This window comes from Lactuca sativa, chromosome 9, assembly GCF_002870075.4.
Source record: "Lactuca sativa cultivar Salinas chromosome 9, Lsat_Salinas_v11, whole genome shotgun sequence".
Taxonomy (NCBI): domain Eukaryota; kingdom Viridiplantae; phylum Streptophyta; class Magnoliopsida; order Asterales; family Asteraceae; genus Lactuca; species Lactuca sativa.
The window spans coordinates 209,838,065-209,857,789 of NC_056631.2; the positions used below are offsets into that span (position 1 = coordinate 209,838,065).

General features: G+C 33.0%; 1 protein-coding gene across 2 annotated transcripts; it reads left to right on the forward strand.

Annotated features, from left to right (window-relative positions):
* The first annotated feature begins 1,857 nt into the window (after window positions 1-1,857).
* Window positions 1,858-14,333, forward strand: LOC111894672 (probable sphingolipid transporter spinster homolog 2). 2 transcript variants are annotated; one of them, XM_023890764.3, is made up of 15 exons: window positions 1,858-2,554; window positions 2,663-2,794; window positions 2,910-3,011; window positions 3,099-3,203; window positions 3,295-3,370; window positions 3,488-3,562; window positions 3,794-3,896; window positions 4,954-5,017; window positions 5,098-5,189; window positions 5,272-5,348; window positions 5,446-5,559; window positions 7,368-7,487; window positions 13,602-13,730; window positions 13,815-13,893; window positions 13,968-14,333. In XM_023890764.3, the coding sequence occupies exons 1-15, from the start codon at window positions 2,496-2,498 to the stop codon at window positions 14,129-14,131; spliced, it is 1,491 nt and encodes a 496-aa protein (XP_023746532.1). In that variant the 5' UTR covers window positions 1,858-2,495; the 3' UTR covers window positions 14,132-14,333. The 2 variants fall into 2 exon arrangements, with proteins under 2 accessions (XP_023746532.1, XP_023746533.1); XM_023890765.3 differs by lacking the exon at window positions 7,368-7,487.
* Window positions 14,334-19,725: the final 5,392 nt, after the last annotated feature.

Consider the following 19,725-nt stretch of genomic DNA (forward strand, 5'->3'; position numbering starts at 1 on the left):
CGGAACTCGTCGAGTTTATAATGGGACTCGGCGAGTTGAGTCGGGATGGCCCCACGATTCATGCCAGTTGTAACCTGTCGAGCAGGGGAAAGACTCGACGCGTCATGCGAGACTAGAGGGATAGTGGACACGTGTAGACTCGCCGAGTCACCCAAGTGCACTCGGCTAGTCGGGTCAAAGTTTGACGGTTGACTTTGGTGTCTTTGAGGGTTTGGTCAACAATGGGATCTTTGTGTCAAGAGAGGGGTAAAATGGTCTTTTACCCTTCTGAGGATGCCAAGAGAGGGTTGAGTCTAGTCTCGAGAGTTATATTTATTAGAGTATTTACTTTATGTGATTAGGCGGAGGCTAGACCATATTTCTACCGAGTCAGAGATTTACCGAGACATCTTAGGTGAGTCTTCTCACTATACATTACCTAGAGTGGTAACAGAGTTATGTGCTAGTGTATTGTATGCTATTTATATGTTATTATGATATGTGATATGCATGATTCAGAGTTTCCAGAGTTCAGACCAGTGGGTCCATAGAGTTAGGGCCAGAGGGCCCACAGAGAGAGTTGGGACTGGAGGGTCCCATTGAGACACACTTACCAGAGGGTCAGCAGAGTTATAGCCTCGAGTGGCTAATATATGTTAGAGTGGTATTTTGGGGAACTCACTAAGCTTCATGCTTACAGTGTTTTGTGTTATGTGTTTCAGGTACTAGTGAGGAGCGCGGGAAGGCGCTGACGCGATTCGTACACACACACATGGAGTTTTATGTATTTCGATCTTGGGAAATGTTTTGTGGAACAGAGATATGATACAATGAGATTTTATTAATAATTGTGAATGAACAATGTGTTTTGAAAACGAAAATTTTTTTTTACGGTGTTACAAGTTGGTATCAGAGCCTTGGTGTGAGGTATTCGGATGCATCTTCGGGCGTATCTGAACTCAAACTGAGGATTTGAGAAAAATTTTGATAACAAAACAATTTTAAATGAGTAAAAAGAGTTTTGAGGCAAACAAAGCAGAGCCGTGTGTACGATCAGCCAGCGCCCGAACAGTGATTTCCTAAAATACCCTTTCAATAAGTGTTATGAGATATATTATGTTATGTTATATGATGAGTTATATTATGCATGCTAGAGTAGACTAGGTATTCTTATTAGGACTAGAGTGGCCTGATTTGTGATGTCTTAGTCTAGGAGTTTTGCTGCTAGGGATGCTTGAGAGTGTTTAGATAGCAGCGAGGAGCTTATGAGAGATCTGCTGGTGAGTAGCATATGATTAAAGAGAGTAGAGTACTTGGGATTTGGGACTCTGGGAGGAGGACTTGGGATGGATGTTGATGCGGTGTGGACGGTAGTATTGGGTCCGTACTACTGAAGACACCGGGTCAGTGCGCAGACCAAGTAAGAATCCTTAGAGTACTAAGGAACAAGTAGGGTGGAGTCATCGAGTGTGGGTATACTCGAGCGAGTCCCTAATATTCTTATGTCATATTTCAGAGGGAGGATCATGGTTGGGAACCTTAAGGTTCAAGGAAAGCCTAAAAATACCAACAATGGCACCATCGTTCCCCGCCACCACACCACTATACTACCGTTACACTACTAAACAATCATCACACAAGATTTCTATTTCTCTTATCGGTTTGAATGGTAAAACACCATAAAAATCTTACCTCTATTGTGATTGTGAGAGAGTGCAGTGAAGTGAAGTGAATGTGACCGGTTAGGGGCAATGAAGGAAACGATAAGGGAATGGATTAGATCCATACATATTATTAAATATTTTTTCTTAATAAATACATAAAAATATATGAAGAGTAGTATTGTCATTTTAAGTCATTTAGGGACCAAGACCAAAACAACCGCAAAATACATGGATAGTCCGAGTTACAAAAACATTTAAGGACCACATCTACATATTATTAGCCAAACCATATGGACCATTCTTGTAATTTACCCTTACCAATAAAAAGCTGTTACACACATACACAACGCATATTCAAAATATATTGATCAGATTCGAAGTCTCCCGCCACCTATCCCCGTCTCGGTCGGCCGTCACAGCCTTCCTGTAAGTTCAGTCGAGCTTTTTTTCTTTAGGCAAATCCAAGTACTTGCTTTAGCAGCCGCCAAATTTCCAGTTTTTCTTTTGTATTAAATTCATCAACGTGTGTTTCCTCAAGTCGGATTGATGATTATTAATTTCGGGTCTCTACCTTAATTACCGAAACGAAGACTTTTATTCGGGCTTCCTATGGTGGGAAAAAAGGGTTTCGCAGAAATTATCGTTAGGTTTTGGATATAGATGTGATGTGGAGAAGGAATCATACATAGAATCAGAAGAAAAACTTACATTTCCATCATACTGTATCTATGCACTTATAAAAAAAAAAAAAAAAAAAAAAGTAATCGTACATGAAGGAAGGTTTAACACGGGACTTGAAGATCAAGAAATTTCAAGCCCTTTTCTCACACTGAGACAGAGACGAAGGAAAAAATGGCAATAGATCCAATTTCAGTATCTGATCCTGCTCCTTCTTGGTTCACTCCCAAATGGTACACGTACATTCTTCATGTTTCTTCTCTTTTCCCCTTTTTCACTTCTTGATTAGATAAAAAAAACAAAATCCAGCTAACTAACGTGGGAATTCACACAATGCACAGGTTGCTTGTGTTTTTCTGTTTGATCAACATGATTAATTATATAGATCGAGGAGCAATTTCCACTAATGGTGTAAATGGGAGCCCTAGAAGTTGTACAGAGAGTAATGTGTGTTCAGATGGTAGTGGAATTCAGTAAGTCTGATTTTGTATGTTAATATCGGTATCTTTATAACATCATTAGTCATATGTTCTTTACACTTTTTTTTTTTTTTTTTTTTTTTTTTTTTTTTTTTTTTTTTTGTCTAAGGGGTGAATTTGACCTAAGCAATTTTAAAGATGGTATTCTATCTTCTGCTTTCCTGGTTGGACTTCTTATTGCATCTCCAATATTTGCATCCTTGGCCCAGAGGTAATTTCTGTCTTTCTGAATCATTAGATAAAGTATAACATGTCTGATTTTTATTTTATTTATTTATTTTTGTGTATATGAGCACAGTATTAATCCTTTTAGACTTATTGGAGTTGGATTGTCGGTGTGGACACTTGCTGTAGTTGGTTGTGGGTTTTCGGTTGATTTTTGGTCAATCACTATCTGTCGAATGTAAGCTGACCATTTTACCCTTTCAAACACAATCAACCTTCATAAATTTTGTCTTTTTTTTTTGGTGTAACTGAAATATTGTTGTTTTTAGGTTGGTTGGTGTTGGTGAAGCTTCTTTTATAGGTCTTGCAGCTCCATTCATTGATGAAAATGCTCCAGTAGCTCAGGTTCTCTTTGTTACTTGCTAATTCCCCCACATTTGTATGTTTTGTGTTTCTAATTTTTTTTATTAATGTAATTTGCAAATTTGCAATACCTAAACTTATATCCATTTTGTTTTGTAGAGAACTGCATGGCTGGGAATATTCTGTATGTGCCTACCTATTGGAATTGCTGTTGGTGATGTCTATGGTGGATTGGTATGCCGCTATATTTTATATGACATGATAAGATGGGACAAGACAAGCATTTTCGGGCTCTTTTTATGATGAGGGTATTTATGTCTTTTGTACAAACGAGACGTGTCGCATCTTGTTAAACCTTTTTGGTTTGTGACATGAATTTGCTATTTATGTTCCATTCACATCAGTCCCAGTCCAATACATGTCAAATGCAGTATAACCTGTTCGGTTATGTTCTCTGATTTATAGGTTGGAGATGGTTTAGGTTGGCGATATGCATTTTTCGGTGAAGCAATTCTTATGCTTCCATTTGCTATTTTGGGTTTTGTAATGAAACCTTTGCAAATGAAAGGTACATTTAACAATTTCTATTAAACTAGTATTTTATTAAGGGAAATCTTTATTAAAGTCCCATTATTTTACCCTAATTTACGAATAAGTTCCAAACTAAAATTTGTTTACGAAAAAGCATGAATTACTAGTAAAAGTGTTGATTTGGCCCTTTTTTCCCGATTTTATTGCTGATGTGGTTACCTAGCTATTAAACGAGATGGGGAAATTTTCATTAAAGTCTCATTATTTTACCCTAATTTACGAATCTCAAACTAAAATTTGTTTACGATTTGGCCTGTTTCTCCTTATAACACATTTTATCGGTTTTATTGTTGACTTGGACGCCTAGTCATTAAATAAGCTGATGAAATGGATATGTTTGGTTATATAATGCTACAATTTTCGTAAAACTTGATATCCTGCTGTTATATATATTTTTTGGAATATGAAATGCATCAAATACAATTACATAAACTAGCAACAACTTTATCATTTTTGAGGTTTAAGAAATTTCAAATTGTCTATAGTTTTATGTAACCCATCATATCCATCTCATCAACTAATTTCCGACCGTTTTGCTAGTAAAATACTGGTTTTATTACTGACCTGGACATCCAGTCATTAAATGAATGATTTGATTAAATGGATATCAAGTTTTACGGTAAATATAGCATTATATAAACCATCATATTCATTCCATCAGCTCATTTAATGGCCAAACGTCCAGATTAGCAATATAACCGGTAAAATGTGTGTTATATGGAGAAAAGAACCAAATCATAAACAAATTTTAGTTCGAGACTTATTTGTAAATTAGGGTAAAATAATGGGACTTTAATGGAGATATACCCATCTCATTTAATGACTAGGCATCCATGTCAGTAATGAAACCGGGAAAAAAGGGTCAAATCGTCACTTTTACTGGTAATTCATGCTTGTTCATAAACAAATTTTAGTTTGGGACTTATTCGTAAATTAAGCTAAAATAAGGAGATTTTAATGGAGATTTCTCGTTTATTAGCATAAAAATAACACTTTTTTTTCACCATGGTTTAACAAGTTCTATGTTTATGTAGGCATGTCTAATAACATCATCCCAGGATTCTTAAATGAAGAGCTCTCAAAGAAAGATTTTTCCAGGTCTTCCATAAAGGAGTAGCATATAAAGTTACATCCATAAAACATGTTTTATATTCTTTACACTGGCACTCTTTTTGCAGCTATGTTTCATTTACTTCAAATCTATTATCAAGATTTGGGCAAGATATGAAGGCTCTTTTGAGTGAGAAAGTATATGTTGTAAATGTTCTAGGTAATTAATATTCTTAAATCTCAACTATTGTTCTCACTCAATTTATTATTTTCTGATTTTCTACTTTTTTATGGCTTTTTAGGTTACATATCGTATAATTTCGTCATTGGTGCATATCAATACTGGAGCCCAAAAGTTATTTACGGCATATATGAAACGGTAACAACATTTTATATATAAACTGAAACTGTTAGGAAAGAAATAAAAAATCTTTAGGCTTCCAAAGTGTTAATTTTGGATTTTTCATATTTTATAGGAGAATGCTGATTTATTATTTGGAGGAGTCATAATTGTTGGTGGAATTGTGGGGACAATAGGAGGAAGTGTTCTTTTGGATCGCATGAATTCCACAATCCCCAATGCTTTTAAGGTACATATTTATATTTATTAATAATATTTGGAGGACATGACAAAACAAACCGTACTATGTTTTGAGATTAGAAGCAAGACGGTGTCAATGGGACATATCAAATTTTGTCCCACCCAAGAAACCTAGGGTGGGAAATTTGTGGTTTATATGAATTGATTGAATATATCTATATCTTCTACTCTAATAAATAAAAATATTTTTTTGCCATATGTCATACTCGTATTCATTTTAGCACATGTCATTTTGTGGTTATTTTAAATTAACTTTTTTTTTTCCATATGATATTTTGTGGTTTTTTTTTTTTGTTTTTTTTATATTCCGTATAATATTTATTTGTAACAATTGTAATAATAATAGATAGATATCACTTTCATTAATGCAAACTTTCCTTTTAATTTCAAATTTTCAAAATTAGTTTAATGACATAATTTACTACAATTCATTATTAATACCTATGACATGGTAAAATTCAATTTTGAATTTGATTTTATGCTATGTACAAACAAGGTCTCAACGATTACTATAGTGACATAATTAACTACAAATTATATTCAGTTATAACCTGTTAACATTTTTAACATTTTAAGAGTTGTAAGCTATCTTAATGATTTAATATTAACATATCTTTTAATTTGGTTTCATTTTTATACTACCTTCATTGTTCCAAATGGAAACAAACTATTAGCTTTAGATATACATAAAATGGAAAAGGTTAAATATTGTTTCAAAAACCTTAATGTCCCGTTTGTTGTATTAAAAAACTGATATTTAGTAAATTAACCATTATAAACGAGTTTTTTAAAGAAAAATAACCATTTAGAATTTGATCTTCAAATGTTGGAGTTCTTTTTTGTTTTTTCCAAATTTTTTTCCAAAGAAATCTCTATAATTATGTCTGAAATGTCTATTTCGAATTGTTTAACCTGTTAACATTTTTAACATTTTAAGAGTTGTAAGCTATCTTAATGATTTAATATTAACATATCTTTTAATTTGGTTTCATTTTTATACTACCTTCATTGTTCCAAATGGAAACAAACTATTAGCTTTAGATATACATAAAATGGAAAAGGTTAAATATTGTTTCAAAAACCTTAATGTCCCGTTTGTTGTATTAAAAAACTGATATTTAGTAAATAAACCATTATAAACGAGTTTTTTAAAGAAAAATAACCATTTAGAATTTGATCTTCAAATGTTGGAGTTCTTTTTTGTTTTTTCCAAATTTTTTTCCAAAGAAATCTCTATAATTATGTCTGAAATGTCTATTTCGAATTGTTTAATGTCATAGTTTTTCAATCTATTATTTGATTTCATGCCCTAATATTGTATATAATTCCCATTTACTATATGTGTTTAACTTTTTGTTGGATTTCAGACTTGTTCTTGAAAATTCGGAGTTTTTGAGACAACTAATGTTCACTCATTGATAGTAATACATATGTTGCATTATCTAGAGTTAAAAATATAGATGAATTAAAAATATTAATTTTAGATAATGATGGTAAATTTAGCAATAGAACATCTAATATTGTATTCAAACGAGTTTTTCAAAATTTGTGACTCAGATCAATTCTTTAAAATATGTACATAGTTTTCTTTTATTAATATAGATTAAGTAATTATTTTAGTCGTATTTATTTCAAAATTTTACTTTAAAAATGCTTGATCTTTAGATCTTTATATATAGCTTTTTTTATCCAAATGTGTAATATACATGTCTCATAACAACTATATATATATATATATATATATATATATATATATATATATATATATATATATATATATATATATATATATTGCAGTTACTTTCTACAGCAGCATTTTTTGGAGCAATATTCTGCTTTAGTGCCTTTTGTTTTAGCAGCCTATACGTTTTCTTGGCTCTCTTTTTAATTGGGGTGATTCTTATTTTTGCCATCCAGGTAATTAACTTGTTACTTATTTGAATTAACGCTGAAAGCAAGTAATAACAATGTACTTTCATTGATTTTTTTTTTCTTATAGCATCCTACTTTCATTTCTTCCTATTACTACTTTGTACTTTGAAAAGAAAAATAATTTATAGTTATATCTTCCTAGGAAAAAAAACAACTTTCATTGATATATGCTAAGCCACCCATGCAGTTTACTTGTAACAAAGGGATAAAACATGAAAGATACCTAAAGAATAAGCTTCGGGGGTAAAGGGTATTAAGTAATTTAGTAATGAATTTGTAGTTTAGGAATAGAATTGTCGTTTTTAAAGTAGGAGCTAGACAGTTGTAACATCGTAGTTTTTTAACACCATTTTATATTGATAAAAATGTGCTTTTATAAAACTTTTGAATCATTATCAGAGTTTACAGCTCTCGGTGTTACAAAACAATATCAACAACTATAGTAAAAGAGAAAATGATTAAACAACCTTCTCTATTCTCCTCTTCCACTTCTATTCCTGAGTGCATAAGACATTTAAACAAACACGTCGTAGAAAGTTCTGGTGAGCTACATGGGTTTTGACACATACTCTCATTCTTTTCTTTATTTCATACACTTAATTATTCTTTACACAAAGAAGCACATAAATCATAGCAACTAGAATCCTAGCAAGTATGGCCAACATAACCCATACGTGTTACACATATGTCTTGTGTCCTACTGTTAGGGACTAATTCAAGACAGATCTATGCTGCTACATGAAAACATGCCGCAATAATCTATCATACTGATGCTAACCCATGAGAATCCGGTAGTGGGAACCAATAAGGCAATCTAAGACTTCCACATATGCTCTTTATAGAGATATAGATTTTCTTTATATCATTTATTCCTTTTTTCTTCTTTTTACATTTTCCACTATATAATGGCATTTTACACCATCTATTCCATCTACTTTTCATTAAGATTTTAGTAAACATTAACATCTAATATTTATCATATAGCTTTTCCGTAAAGCCCATAATAAATGTATACATGCTCATGCTTCTTGCCCCAAACAACTCTCTATAGAGCTCATATTAAAATTCACATATAGGCTTATGCCAACTCATTAATAATTACTAAATGGCTGTTGAGCTCATCTAGAGCTCCCATCACCCAATTATATATCATACAATCTATCGATTTATCAAACAACCAACAATGTCCCTTTTTTCCTTAACCAAGGAAGACGGGACTTATATTCAACAATACATTTATCAAATAACATCATTTACTTTACTATGTACCCAGAAAATCAACATGTACTCACATGAGTAGTTAGTGACGACTATAGTATAATGGCTTTCGACTTAGTATTGTGTTTCAGTTTTGCCAAAACCTATTTGGGTAACGTACCAAACCTCTTACAATCATATAACCCTACTATTACATCTACGATAAGGGCTCATTACCCGAGTCTAGTAACCATTCGTTACCAAACTTGTCAAATCCGACATCATGTTTACTAGACAACTTAACCCCGACAATGTCCACATAATATAACTCTAGTGTTTATGGGGTTTCATCCTGACACACACATGAAATACATAAATTATATGACTTAAAGCTTACCCTTAACGTTGGTATTGTGAAAATCAAGGCTAGTAACAATCGTCGGGCCTCCCGTGAGCGTAATCCCTCTAATCCTTCACTTCTATCTACCCTTCTGGCCTCCTAATGTTTCTTGGCTTAAAAGTGATGAAATAGAGGCCTTAAATACATAATTTTTTTATAATTCGGTTGCTCCGTGCCAAGGTTTCGCAACAATTTTGTCTCAACTTCGGACGACCATAACTGTCTAATACGGACTCCGATTTTAACAAACTTTATATCCATACGACCGGATCAGAGTCAACAAAAACTATCCTTTAACAATCGCTTACAAAAAAACTTATAAATCTTCTTTTATAATGCAATAAGTACAAGGGTGTACATCTTACATTACCAAAAACTTCACCCTACCGCTATGCTAGTTCACCCTCGAATGTATTTAAACCAAATTCATCTTATAACACATAGTCTGAGATTTTTTGGTCATTAAAACTCTCTTTTGTTACTTATTCACTAATAAACTTTACATTTTCTGTTAATCCATTGCTTATGAAGTAAAGATTTTCCAGTCGTTATGTTGCGGGTTATCTTTTCAGTTATTAGAGAGTTACTCTCTTGTGGGAGATCCTTGGCTTCTCGAACTGCTACACTTGTAATTTCAATCCTTTTTCAAACATTAGAATATCAATATGTTCTTGTTTCTTCAATTCAATTGGTGATTACACTTGCTGACTTTGGGAGATCTTAGCAAAGTGGTATCAGAGAAATTGGGGCTGGTGACTACGAATTGGCGAACTCAGGTTATGCAATTCATACAGGATGGAATTACAACTACTCTCAAAGGAGACCCGACGCTGGAATGCTCTCAAGTTACCTTAAAGAATATGATGCTGACATTGAGGCATACCTAGGAAAGATATGTAGTTTAAGTTAATCAGGTTACAAATTAGGAAAAGGTGGGCCATATTTCAGAGTTTTTATCAGCAATATTACAAGAATATACATATATCAACACCTTTTTAACATGTCGGAAGGACTACCCCCAATAAGAGGGAGAGAACATGCCATTAGACTTTAGGACGGGACTGAACCATTGAGTTTGAGATTGTATCGGGACCCACAATTCCAGAAGTGGAGATAAGCAAACTTACTAGGAAATATTGATAATTAGCATCATTCGGCCCATTTTCAAGTCTAGTTCTTTTGGTGAAGAAGACTAGTGTGTGGATTATCATGCCTTGAACAAAGTGACGATAACCAGTAAGTATCCAATTCGAGTGATTGACGAGTTATTAGATAAGTTGCATGTGTCACAAATTTTTGCTAAATTGGATCTGTTTTATCCATGCTTAATTTCAAACAGTCTGTTTGTAGTCGAACTAACATATCCGGATATGGCATTGGAGCGATGCTAATGCAAGTGGGACATCTAATTGCTTATCTTAGCCAAGTGTTGGGTATCCGAAACTGTGTCAAGCCCATGTAGGAAAAAGAATTGATAGTTGTTAACGATAAAGGATAGATAAAGGAAACAAATCAACTTAAATAAATAAATTATAATCAATCCTTTATCGTCAACAATAGTTATTGTGTGAGTAGTCCAAAATGGCGGCATCCACTTTTCATCAGATTCGAACAGAAGAGTCTTCGATTTTTCTTGGAACAATAAGTAGTGGATAATTAATATCAGAAGTGGGTGTATGATTCTGAAATTTAATATTGTAAGGGTTCAATAGATATTTATCAAGGAAGGAAGGAGATGACAATAAATTTTGTTCAATAACCTCCACTGATGTATTTGAGTTGGAATCAATTGATGAAGATTTTTTCATCTAATATAATAAACCATCAACAATTTACAGCACAAGCAAACTCTCTACCTGGGTTTGAGGTCAAACAAAGGCGACTATATTATAATTAAAGATAGGTTGGTAGTTCCACAAAGACATTATTCAAAGAGTATCATAATCCAGCCATGGGAGGTCATTCTGGGGATCTCAAGACTTATTAACAGCTTGGCTTGGAAATGGTTTTGGGTAGGGATGTCGACAATCTTATTATCGTCGGGAATCATAATGATGAGGTATTAATTAAAACTCAAACAAAAGAGGAGTAATGAGTTTTAATGAGTGACGTTAGGATGCTATCTTACTATTTAGGGATCAAGGTACACCAACACAAAGATTGTTTCGCTATGAAACAAACAAATTTTGCAACATCGATACTCAAGAAAGCGAGAATGCTTGATTATAACCTATGCAAGTATCCAATGAAACCAAAGTTGCAACAAATAAACGAGAAATTATGGACCCCACCTCGTACCACAACATCATAGGAGATTAAGATATCTAACACACACGACTTGACATAGCTAGCTCATTCAGTAGGGATAGTAAGTCGGTTCATGGAAAGACCAACTGATATGAACCAAGTGGGTAAGTGGGATCAAGTCTTCCATCCATAGGTACAAAAAGATAGCAGGGGATGTTTAGGTTGCGTTTAGTTACGGAAAAACAATTTTCATTTTCCGTTTTTTGTTTTCCCTTTTCGATTTTCGTTTTCCGTTTTCATTTTTCATTGAAAAATTTAGAAAACGCGTTTAGTTAAACTTATTCATTTTTCATTTTCAGTTTTAGAAAATTAGAAAACGTGTTTAGATGTGTATTTTTCTATCGGTTTTCATTTTTAAAAAAGGTAGCGGTGGTAGGGTGTGGGTGAGGGCGGGTGACGGTAGCGGGTCGGCGGCGGTGATGATGATGACAAGCGATGGTGGTGGCGGCGGTAATTGTGTCAGTGGTGTGACGGGTTAGTGGTGGTGGTGGTGGTGGTGATGGTAGGTCGGTGATTGTCGTGGTGGTGTTGGGTGGGTGGGGGTGCGAGTGTGTGTTTGTGGGGGTAGGTGTAGTTTTGTGTGTGTGTGTGTGTGTGTCTGTGAGGGTGGGGGTGGGGGTAGGTGTGGGTGTGTGTGTGGGTGGGTATGTATGTGTGGGTTGGTGTGTGTGTGTATGGGTGGGCATGTATGTGTGTGTATGTTTGTGGGTTGGTGTGTGTGTGTGTGTGGGGGGGGGGGGGGGTGGGGGTGGGTGGGTATGTATGTGTGTGTGTAGATGGGTATGTATGTGTGTGTGTGTGTGTTTGTGGGTGGGTGGGTGGGTGTGTGTGTGTGTGTGGGGGGGGGGGGGGGGGGGGTTGGTGTGTGTGTGTGTGTATGCGTGGGTATGTGCGTGTGGGTGGGTATGTATGTGTGTGTATGGGTGGGTATGTGCGTGTGGGGGGGGGGGGGGGGGGGGGTGGATGGGTATGTATGTATGTGTGTGTGTTTGTGGGTGGGTGTGTGTGTGTGTGTGTGGGGGGGGGGGGTGGTGTGTGTGTGTGTGTATGGGTGGGTATGTGCGTGTGGGTGGGTATGTATGTGTGTGTGGGTTGGTGTGTGTGTGAGTGGGTATGTATGTGTGTGTGTATTTGTGGGTTGGTGTGTATGTGTGCGGGTGGGTATGTATGTGGGTGTGTGTTTATATTTTAGAAAAAAATTTGGAACTAGAAAAATGTGGAAAACAATGATTATCAGTTTTCCAAAATTTTCCAACTTCTTTGTAATTTTAGAAAATGGAAAATTTTCATTTTCCGTGAAAAATTTAGAAAAATAGGCGAACTAAACGTTTTTTCAAAATTCTCATTTTTCTTGGAAAATTTTTCCGGAAAACGGTCCATTTTTCCACAATTAAACGCACCCTTAGTAATTTATAATTATTCTAATATCTTTATTATTTAGTATTTATCTAGTTTATTCTGGTTTCCTTATGCAGTTAGGGTTTCCTTCTACGAGTATAGTCTCCTTTTATCAGCTTAAATAAATAGGGTTAGGGTGGGCTCTCGGCTCTAAGAAAGCACAAACATGAAAAGTTTTGTGAGTCATTTTCTTTTGTTTGGAGATCCCCTGAGTCTCGAATATCATGAACCTAGCATTGTTTTTAAGCGTTAAGTTATAACTAATTGAGTTTGTCAGTTTGGTCATATCAAATTGGTATCAGAGAAACGATTTTGGCATAATTCGCTCTTCATCGAGCACTGCTGACACTCGAGCACTGTTTACGCCTTATTGTTCATTTGTGCACTATTCATCAAATTTATTAATGAAATCCGTCAATCCTAGCCATGGCACCCAAAGTTGATACCACCACCAATACACATAGCAAGGCCTTTGATCTTGAGGAGGGTTTTGAAGAATTCCCAACTCAATCAGTAAAACGATTTGAGAAGATGGAGATCTTAGCATTATAACCGGAGAGATTTGTCAAAATATAATGTCCAGAGAAGAAAAAAAATGAATATACAATTCCATAACTAGGTAGTTTTTTCAAAGTACACTGCTTTAATAAAAAAAAGTTAAAAGTACAATGTTGTTATAGAAATAGATAAAAGTAAGTTGCTATTTCTTACATTTAGCTATTTGAATATTATCATCTATGACAGTTATATTATTTAGATTATGACAAAAACTCAAATAAATAAATAAATAAAAACAGGGTCCTGTGAATTTTGTATGTCTCCATGCTGTTAAACCAAGTTTACGACCATTGGCAATGGCAATTTCTAGTGTGTCAATTCGCATCTTTGGTGACGTGCCCTCCCCGCCACTTTTCGGAATCCTACAGGTTTGAAAATTACTTATTTATTTATTTATTATTCATTTTGAATTTATCAACGATTCCTAATAGTTTTATCTGTAACACTCACAGGACAAAGTTGATAATTGGAGAACATCTGTTTGGATCTTAAATTCAATATTGTTTTTGGCAGCCGGAATATGGTTTATAGGTAAAGAGCATTTTCGTCTTTTTACACAAACGAAATGAAAATATTTTCTTGATGTGGTTTGTTTGTTTTTTTAGGTATCTTTCTTCCTAGTGTGGATAGATATGAAGAAGATAGTGAGCATTTGGGGACACGTGTTGAGCAGCCAGATGTGACACCGTTTCTTGAATCTAAGATGGCTGATGGAGATACTACTTCCGCTGTTTATAAAGGAAAAGGAAAAACGAAAAGATTGTTGTAGTTGACATATGGTATAGTATACTCATAGTTGTGGTATACTCATAGTGTGATTTACAACTTTGTGTATTGTAAAATATATATTTTTTTCTCTGTTTTTTTATACCAATAAAAACAAATAGTAACTTAGTCATAGACTAAGTAAATATGTATTTAAGATATTTAAAAGATTGACTAATATTTATAGCTCTAATAAAATGTGGCTACTTTTATCAACAAATCTTAAAACGTGATTATATATAGACAAATGTCATGAATGATTTTGTTTGGTTTAAAAATATATTTTAAACAGTTTTTATGAAAAAAAATTTGTATTAATGGTCATTTTCAACAAAAGTTGGTATGTCGATGGTCCTTATGTATAAAGTCGATTAGAAAGAATGTTAATTATCATTTGTGAGATTTTCTAAAACTTAATATAAATATTATACTTTGTATGTTTAGTTTTTTTGCTTTTTTATTTTATTTATGATAATTAATACAAACCTTAATAGACTTTTAAATTTTACAAATGGTCTTTATACGAAGTTTCATAAAATTTCACAAATGGTTCTTATTTAAAGTTTCATAAAATTTCACAAATGGTCCTTATGGGAACTTAACGTCGATCCATATACATAAGGAGGATTGGCGACCATAATGCAAAAAGAAAAAAAATTATAAGAACCATTTGAGGGAAGTTTTTAAACAAAAGTGATCATTCGTGAAATTTTGTCTTATATTTATGATTTATACAAAAAATCCATGCAATTTTTTTTTTTTTTTGGATTTTGATATTTTGTGGTGGTAGAAAATCGGTGGCGGACGCAGACTGTTTTAGTAGGGGTTCCCTCATACTTCAAGTGGATGCACCTAATAGAAAAAACAAAAAAAAAAAAAATACACTGCGTGTTGGAAATTGAACAGTGGCCTGAGACCCCAAATGCCCCACAAAGATCCGCCACTACCGTAGAAAATATAAATCTTCTGAGGTTAAAAAATATTAACCATAGATTTTGACGATATGTTTTTTGATTAATTTTTTGGGTTAATGGTATATAAAATTATCCAAATTTTATAATTCTAATCATCTAAAACAATAAAATGATAAATATAAAAATAAAATATTTTATTATTACAATGCAGCAAAGTTTTATACAATATTATTATGTATAAAATATTAAAATGAGAAATATAGAAAAATTCGTATGGTCAATGGAATGATGATGTGACAATGCATTAAATTTTAGTAAACTAAAACAGTACACTAAGTGGAATCTCGATGACAAAAAATAATAATAAGTTTTCAAAAGAATTTGTTAGGGTCAAATGAGCTGAGAAGTGGTTGTTGAAGAAGTTGAATCTGGGAAGACGGAAGAAAATGAAAAACAAAAAAATGTTAGAACAATATGATTCTGGAATTAAAAAAAGGTAGTGATTAATTAGGAAACGAAACAAAAGTTAAATGAGAATATAAGAAAAAGATGAAAGAATTTTGTTTTAGTTGTAAAAAAGAATTGAGAATTGTTGTAAATGTAAAAAATGGTTTTACAGGAGGCATAATGAGCTTTTATGGTAGGAGTAAAAAAAGCATTTGTTTCGTTAGAAAGACCTATTACATGTATAGCTGATGATGATTTTAAAATAATGGCTGGTGATGGTGATTTTAAAATAATGAGATATTGTGGATTCGTGGTACAATAATGGCTGGTGGTTAGGAAGGCTTGTGGAGACGAAATGGAACAAATGTGTTGTGCACTATGATGTAACAAGCTATTTCGTTGTTTTTAATCTTGAGGACCTTCGAATTCATCAGGAACGGAGGAACGGAGAGTTATTCGTGCTATATGAAATAAACTATGTTTTTTTTTTAAACGGCAAACTAACTAATCTACTCCTAAATAACTATCTATGTCTCCACTGAGACTTAAACCCCTGACCTCTCATATGAGATAGTCACTCCATACCACTAGGCCATTGGCCCATTATGTAACCGAAATATATATATATATATATATATATATATATATATATATATATATATATATATATATATATATATATATATATATATATATATATATCCGATAAGAAATTTTTTTGGTAGAAATGTAAGAAGTTTTTTTTTACATATTCTTTTGACGAACAAAATAAATGAAATCACTAGATGATTCATTTGTAAGATGATTCATAAGAAAAAATTCCCAAAAAAACATCTTTATGATTCATTTTAAAGTAAATTAAGAAAAAATTCATTTTTATGACAATTTTAATGAATAACAACAAAATCATTGTATAAATGAATCATCGAGATGTTTTTTTGAGAATTTTTCTTGTGAATCATCTTACAAATGAATCATCTAATGATTCATTTTGTTTGTTCGCGAAAAAAATATGTAGAAAAAAAACTTCTTACCTTCTTACCAAAAATTTCCTTCTTATTTTATCTTGACTCTCTCTCTCTCTCTCTCTCTCTCTCTCTCTATATATATATATATATATATATATATATATATATATATATATATATATATATATATATATATATATATATATATATAGGGCTAGGTTAAAGTGTTTTTTACATTTATTATATGCTAGAATACACCAATAGAAAAATTATATTATTATTTAAAATAATGATAGATATTAAATGGTTTCCATAATTATATGTATATTAAATGATATCCATAATTATAGTTTTCTCTTTATGGAAATTAATTAAATTCGGCATTAATGTCGGCAATAACATTCTTTCAAAATGAATTCGTATCTAGGTTTTATGTCAGCAATAACATTATTTCAGGACTCACTCACTTAAAATACAAAAAATTTGTATGGAATATGAAGAATGAGGGTGTATTCTAGTAGAATATACTCTCGTTCTCCTACAATACACTCTTATTATTTTATATATAAATTCATTCTGAAAGAATATTATTATTGATATTAATGACGAATTAAATTAGTTTCCATAAAAAAGATTTATAAATATGGATATCATCTAATATATATTTAATGTTTACTCAATTCTTATTGGTGCATTCTAACACACAATAGATGTGAGAAACATTTGAACCTATATATATATATATATATATATATATATATATATATATATATATATATATATATATATAGGGTTAAGTTCAAATGACAACATTATTTAATGTGAGAACGTGAGAACACTACTTTATGTTACTATTCTACTATGAATTTAATATGTATTGTATTGTAGTAATTATAATATGAATATATTCAATTTTATATTGCTATTCTACTATAAAATTATTGGATTGGTGTCTAAGGCTGTAACTATATTTGGTAAGTACTTGATCTGATTGTGCATGGTCCTTTTGGGTTGCCTTCACCATAGCAACTTGATAGGGTGATTTAAAGAGAAGAGATATTATTATTAATATATTATAAGAATAATATGTTAAAAGAATAATTATATTATTTGATTAATATAAGTGATAAATTAATAAGGAATTAATTTGGTGACTTAAAGAGATTAATTGAATAAAGGGGTATAAACTGTCAAATGTGTGAAAGTTGTATTTTGAGCTGATAATCTTTATGGATATAGGGTTGGACGATTTTAGGGATATGGATCACCTAGAAATCGTCCAAGGCCTTATCTAGGAAGGGATTTGGATTGCTTTGAGGTTAAGTTATCCAATTAGGGTTTAAGGGTGAAACCCTAGGAGCTCACAGTATAAATAGACCCATAGGGTTGAGGAAATTGGCCACCCTTGTGATTGGAGTAACCCTAGAGCCGATTTCCCTCTTCCTCATCTCTCTCTAATCATCTTCTTGCTAGTTGGTGTTTGTAAGCCATTAGAGGAGTGACATTTGTGACTCTAACCTCCAAGAAGAAGAAGATTTTTCAAGCAAGTAACTCAAGGTATCATTCTAGATCTATTTTCATATGTTTTAATTGTTTGTTTACATTAGATCTAGCCATGAAAGTCTTGGATATGTTGCATGTTCAATTAGTGAAACCTAGATCCAAGCTTTAGGGTTGTATGTGCACATAGGTAAAGTTCTTATGTCCAAAACCCATCAGTGGTATCTGAGCCATGATTGGTTTCAATTGAATATGATGCTTAACTGTTTTGCTTGCTGAAAATCGTTTTTCTTGCCCTCTGTCGACCCAACTCGGCGAGTCAGTGTTTGGACTCGGCGAGTTGGCCCTACTCGGCGAGTCCAAAGCTTGACTCGGCGAGTTCAAGCGTCAGACAGAGGATAATTCGGGATTTTGTTGCTGTTTTGTCTTGGATTGATACCTAAATCGTTTTATTATGTAAAAATCCGATTTTTAACTTAATTTAATGATTATCCTTGACATAAATATAAATAATTTCAAATCTTTTAAATATTGATTATTTATATGATAAATATTGGACTATTTAAGATTATTTGGTAATTATCTAATGACTGAAATTTAATTAGGTCAAATATAGATAATTATGAAATTAATTGTTTAATTTGAATTATTTGTTATTTGATCCCTATTGTTTGAAAAGTTCAATTTCTATCCCAAAGTTTTGAAATTTGAATTTTGCGATTAATAGTTTTTAATTTAGAAGAATTTAAATTTCAACCCCTAGAGTTTTACAAGTTTAAAATTCAACCCTATACTATTATATTATTAAAAGCTTAATAAATATATAAGTAAAATTAAAATGCTAGTCTTACCGTTAGTAGGCCTCATTCACGAAGTCGGTCTATAAGGTGGGTATAAGGTTGCTGCCTATAAAATGGCGCTTAATGGGTGTACACTCACACCCACCGCTTGTTTGACCGGTGGAGGGTCGTTAGCCGAACGGGTAGGATAGGGCAACTCTATCTCCTCATTAATAAGTATAATGAAACTATGAAGTAACTAAACTATTTTATAAAATTCTTAATCTTAGTTACTTTAGGAAAAGTGAATTGATGCAATCCCATGAAATTGCACTTTGCACCCTTGCTAAGAAGTTAGTGGAGCGTGTGTGGTTTACCGGCACACTAATTCGTTCTAAGAAAAGGTGGCAAAGGGTGATTCATTGTGTATCATAGTTCGATAGAGCATGTGTGGTTTACCGGCACATCGAATAGATGATTGTAACAATGAAGGCACCATGTAGATTTGCATGGTAATTCACACCCGCTTTGTGATCCTCGGTATCCCAGTCACAAACTAGAGGGGCATATCGAGATTTAAACATGCCATTGAAAAGTTCAATGAATCTCTAAAATCTAGGAATTCTCAATAAAACCTAAGGTTATGTTTTCATGGTGAAGAATTAGTGAATCGTCATTCACTTACCTCCAAATTATTTGCATGATTGGATTACGGCATCCCTTTTCTAATATGTAAATAATGTTGTTGGGTCCTAGCCCTAATTTTTCATTTTGGGTGTTTAATTAGGGATCCAAATTCTAATCAAACTTTGTCCATTCTATTTGTAGATGTCAAACGCAAACAACGCTGCTGCTAACTCATTCACCTTAATGAGTCTTTGCCAAAAGGTGACCTTTGATGGTACCAACTTTAGCGAATGGATAAGATACATTCGCACCATTGCACGCTACGAGGACAAAGAGTATGTCCTCGACGAAAGCTCGAGAAGG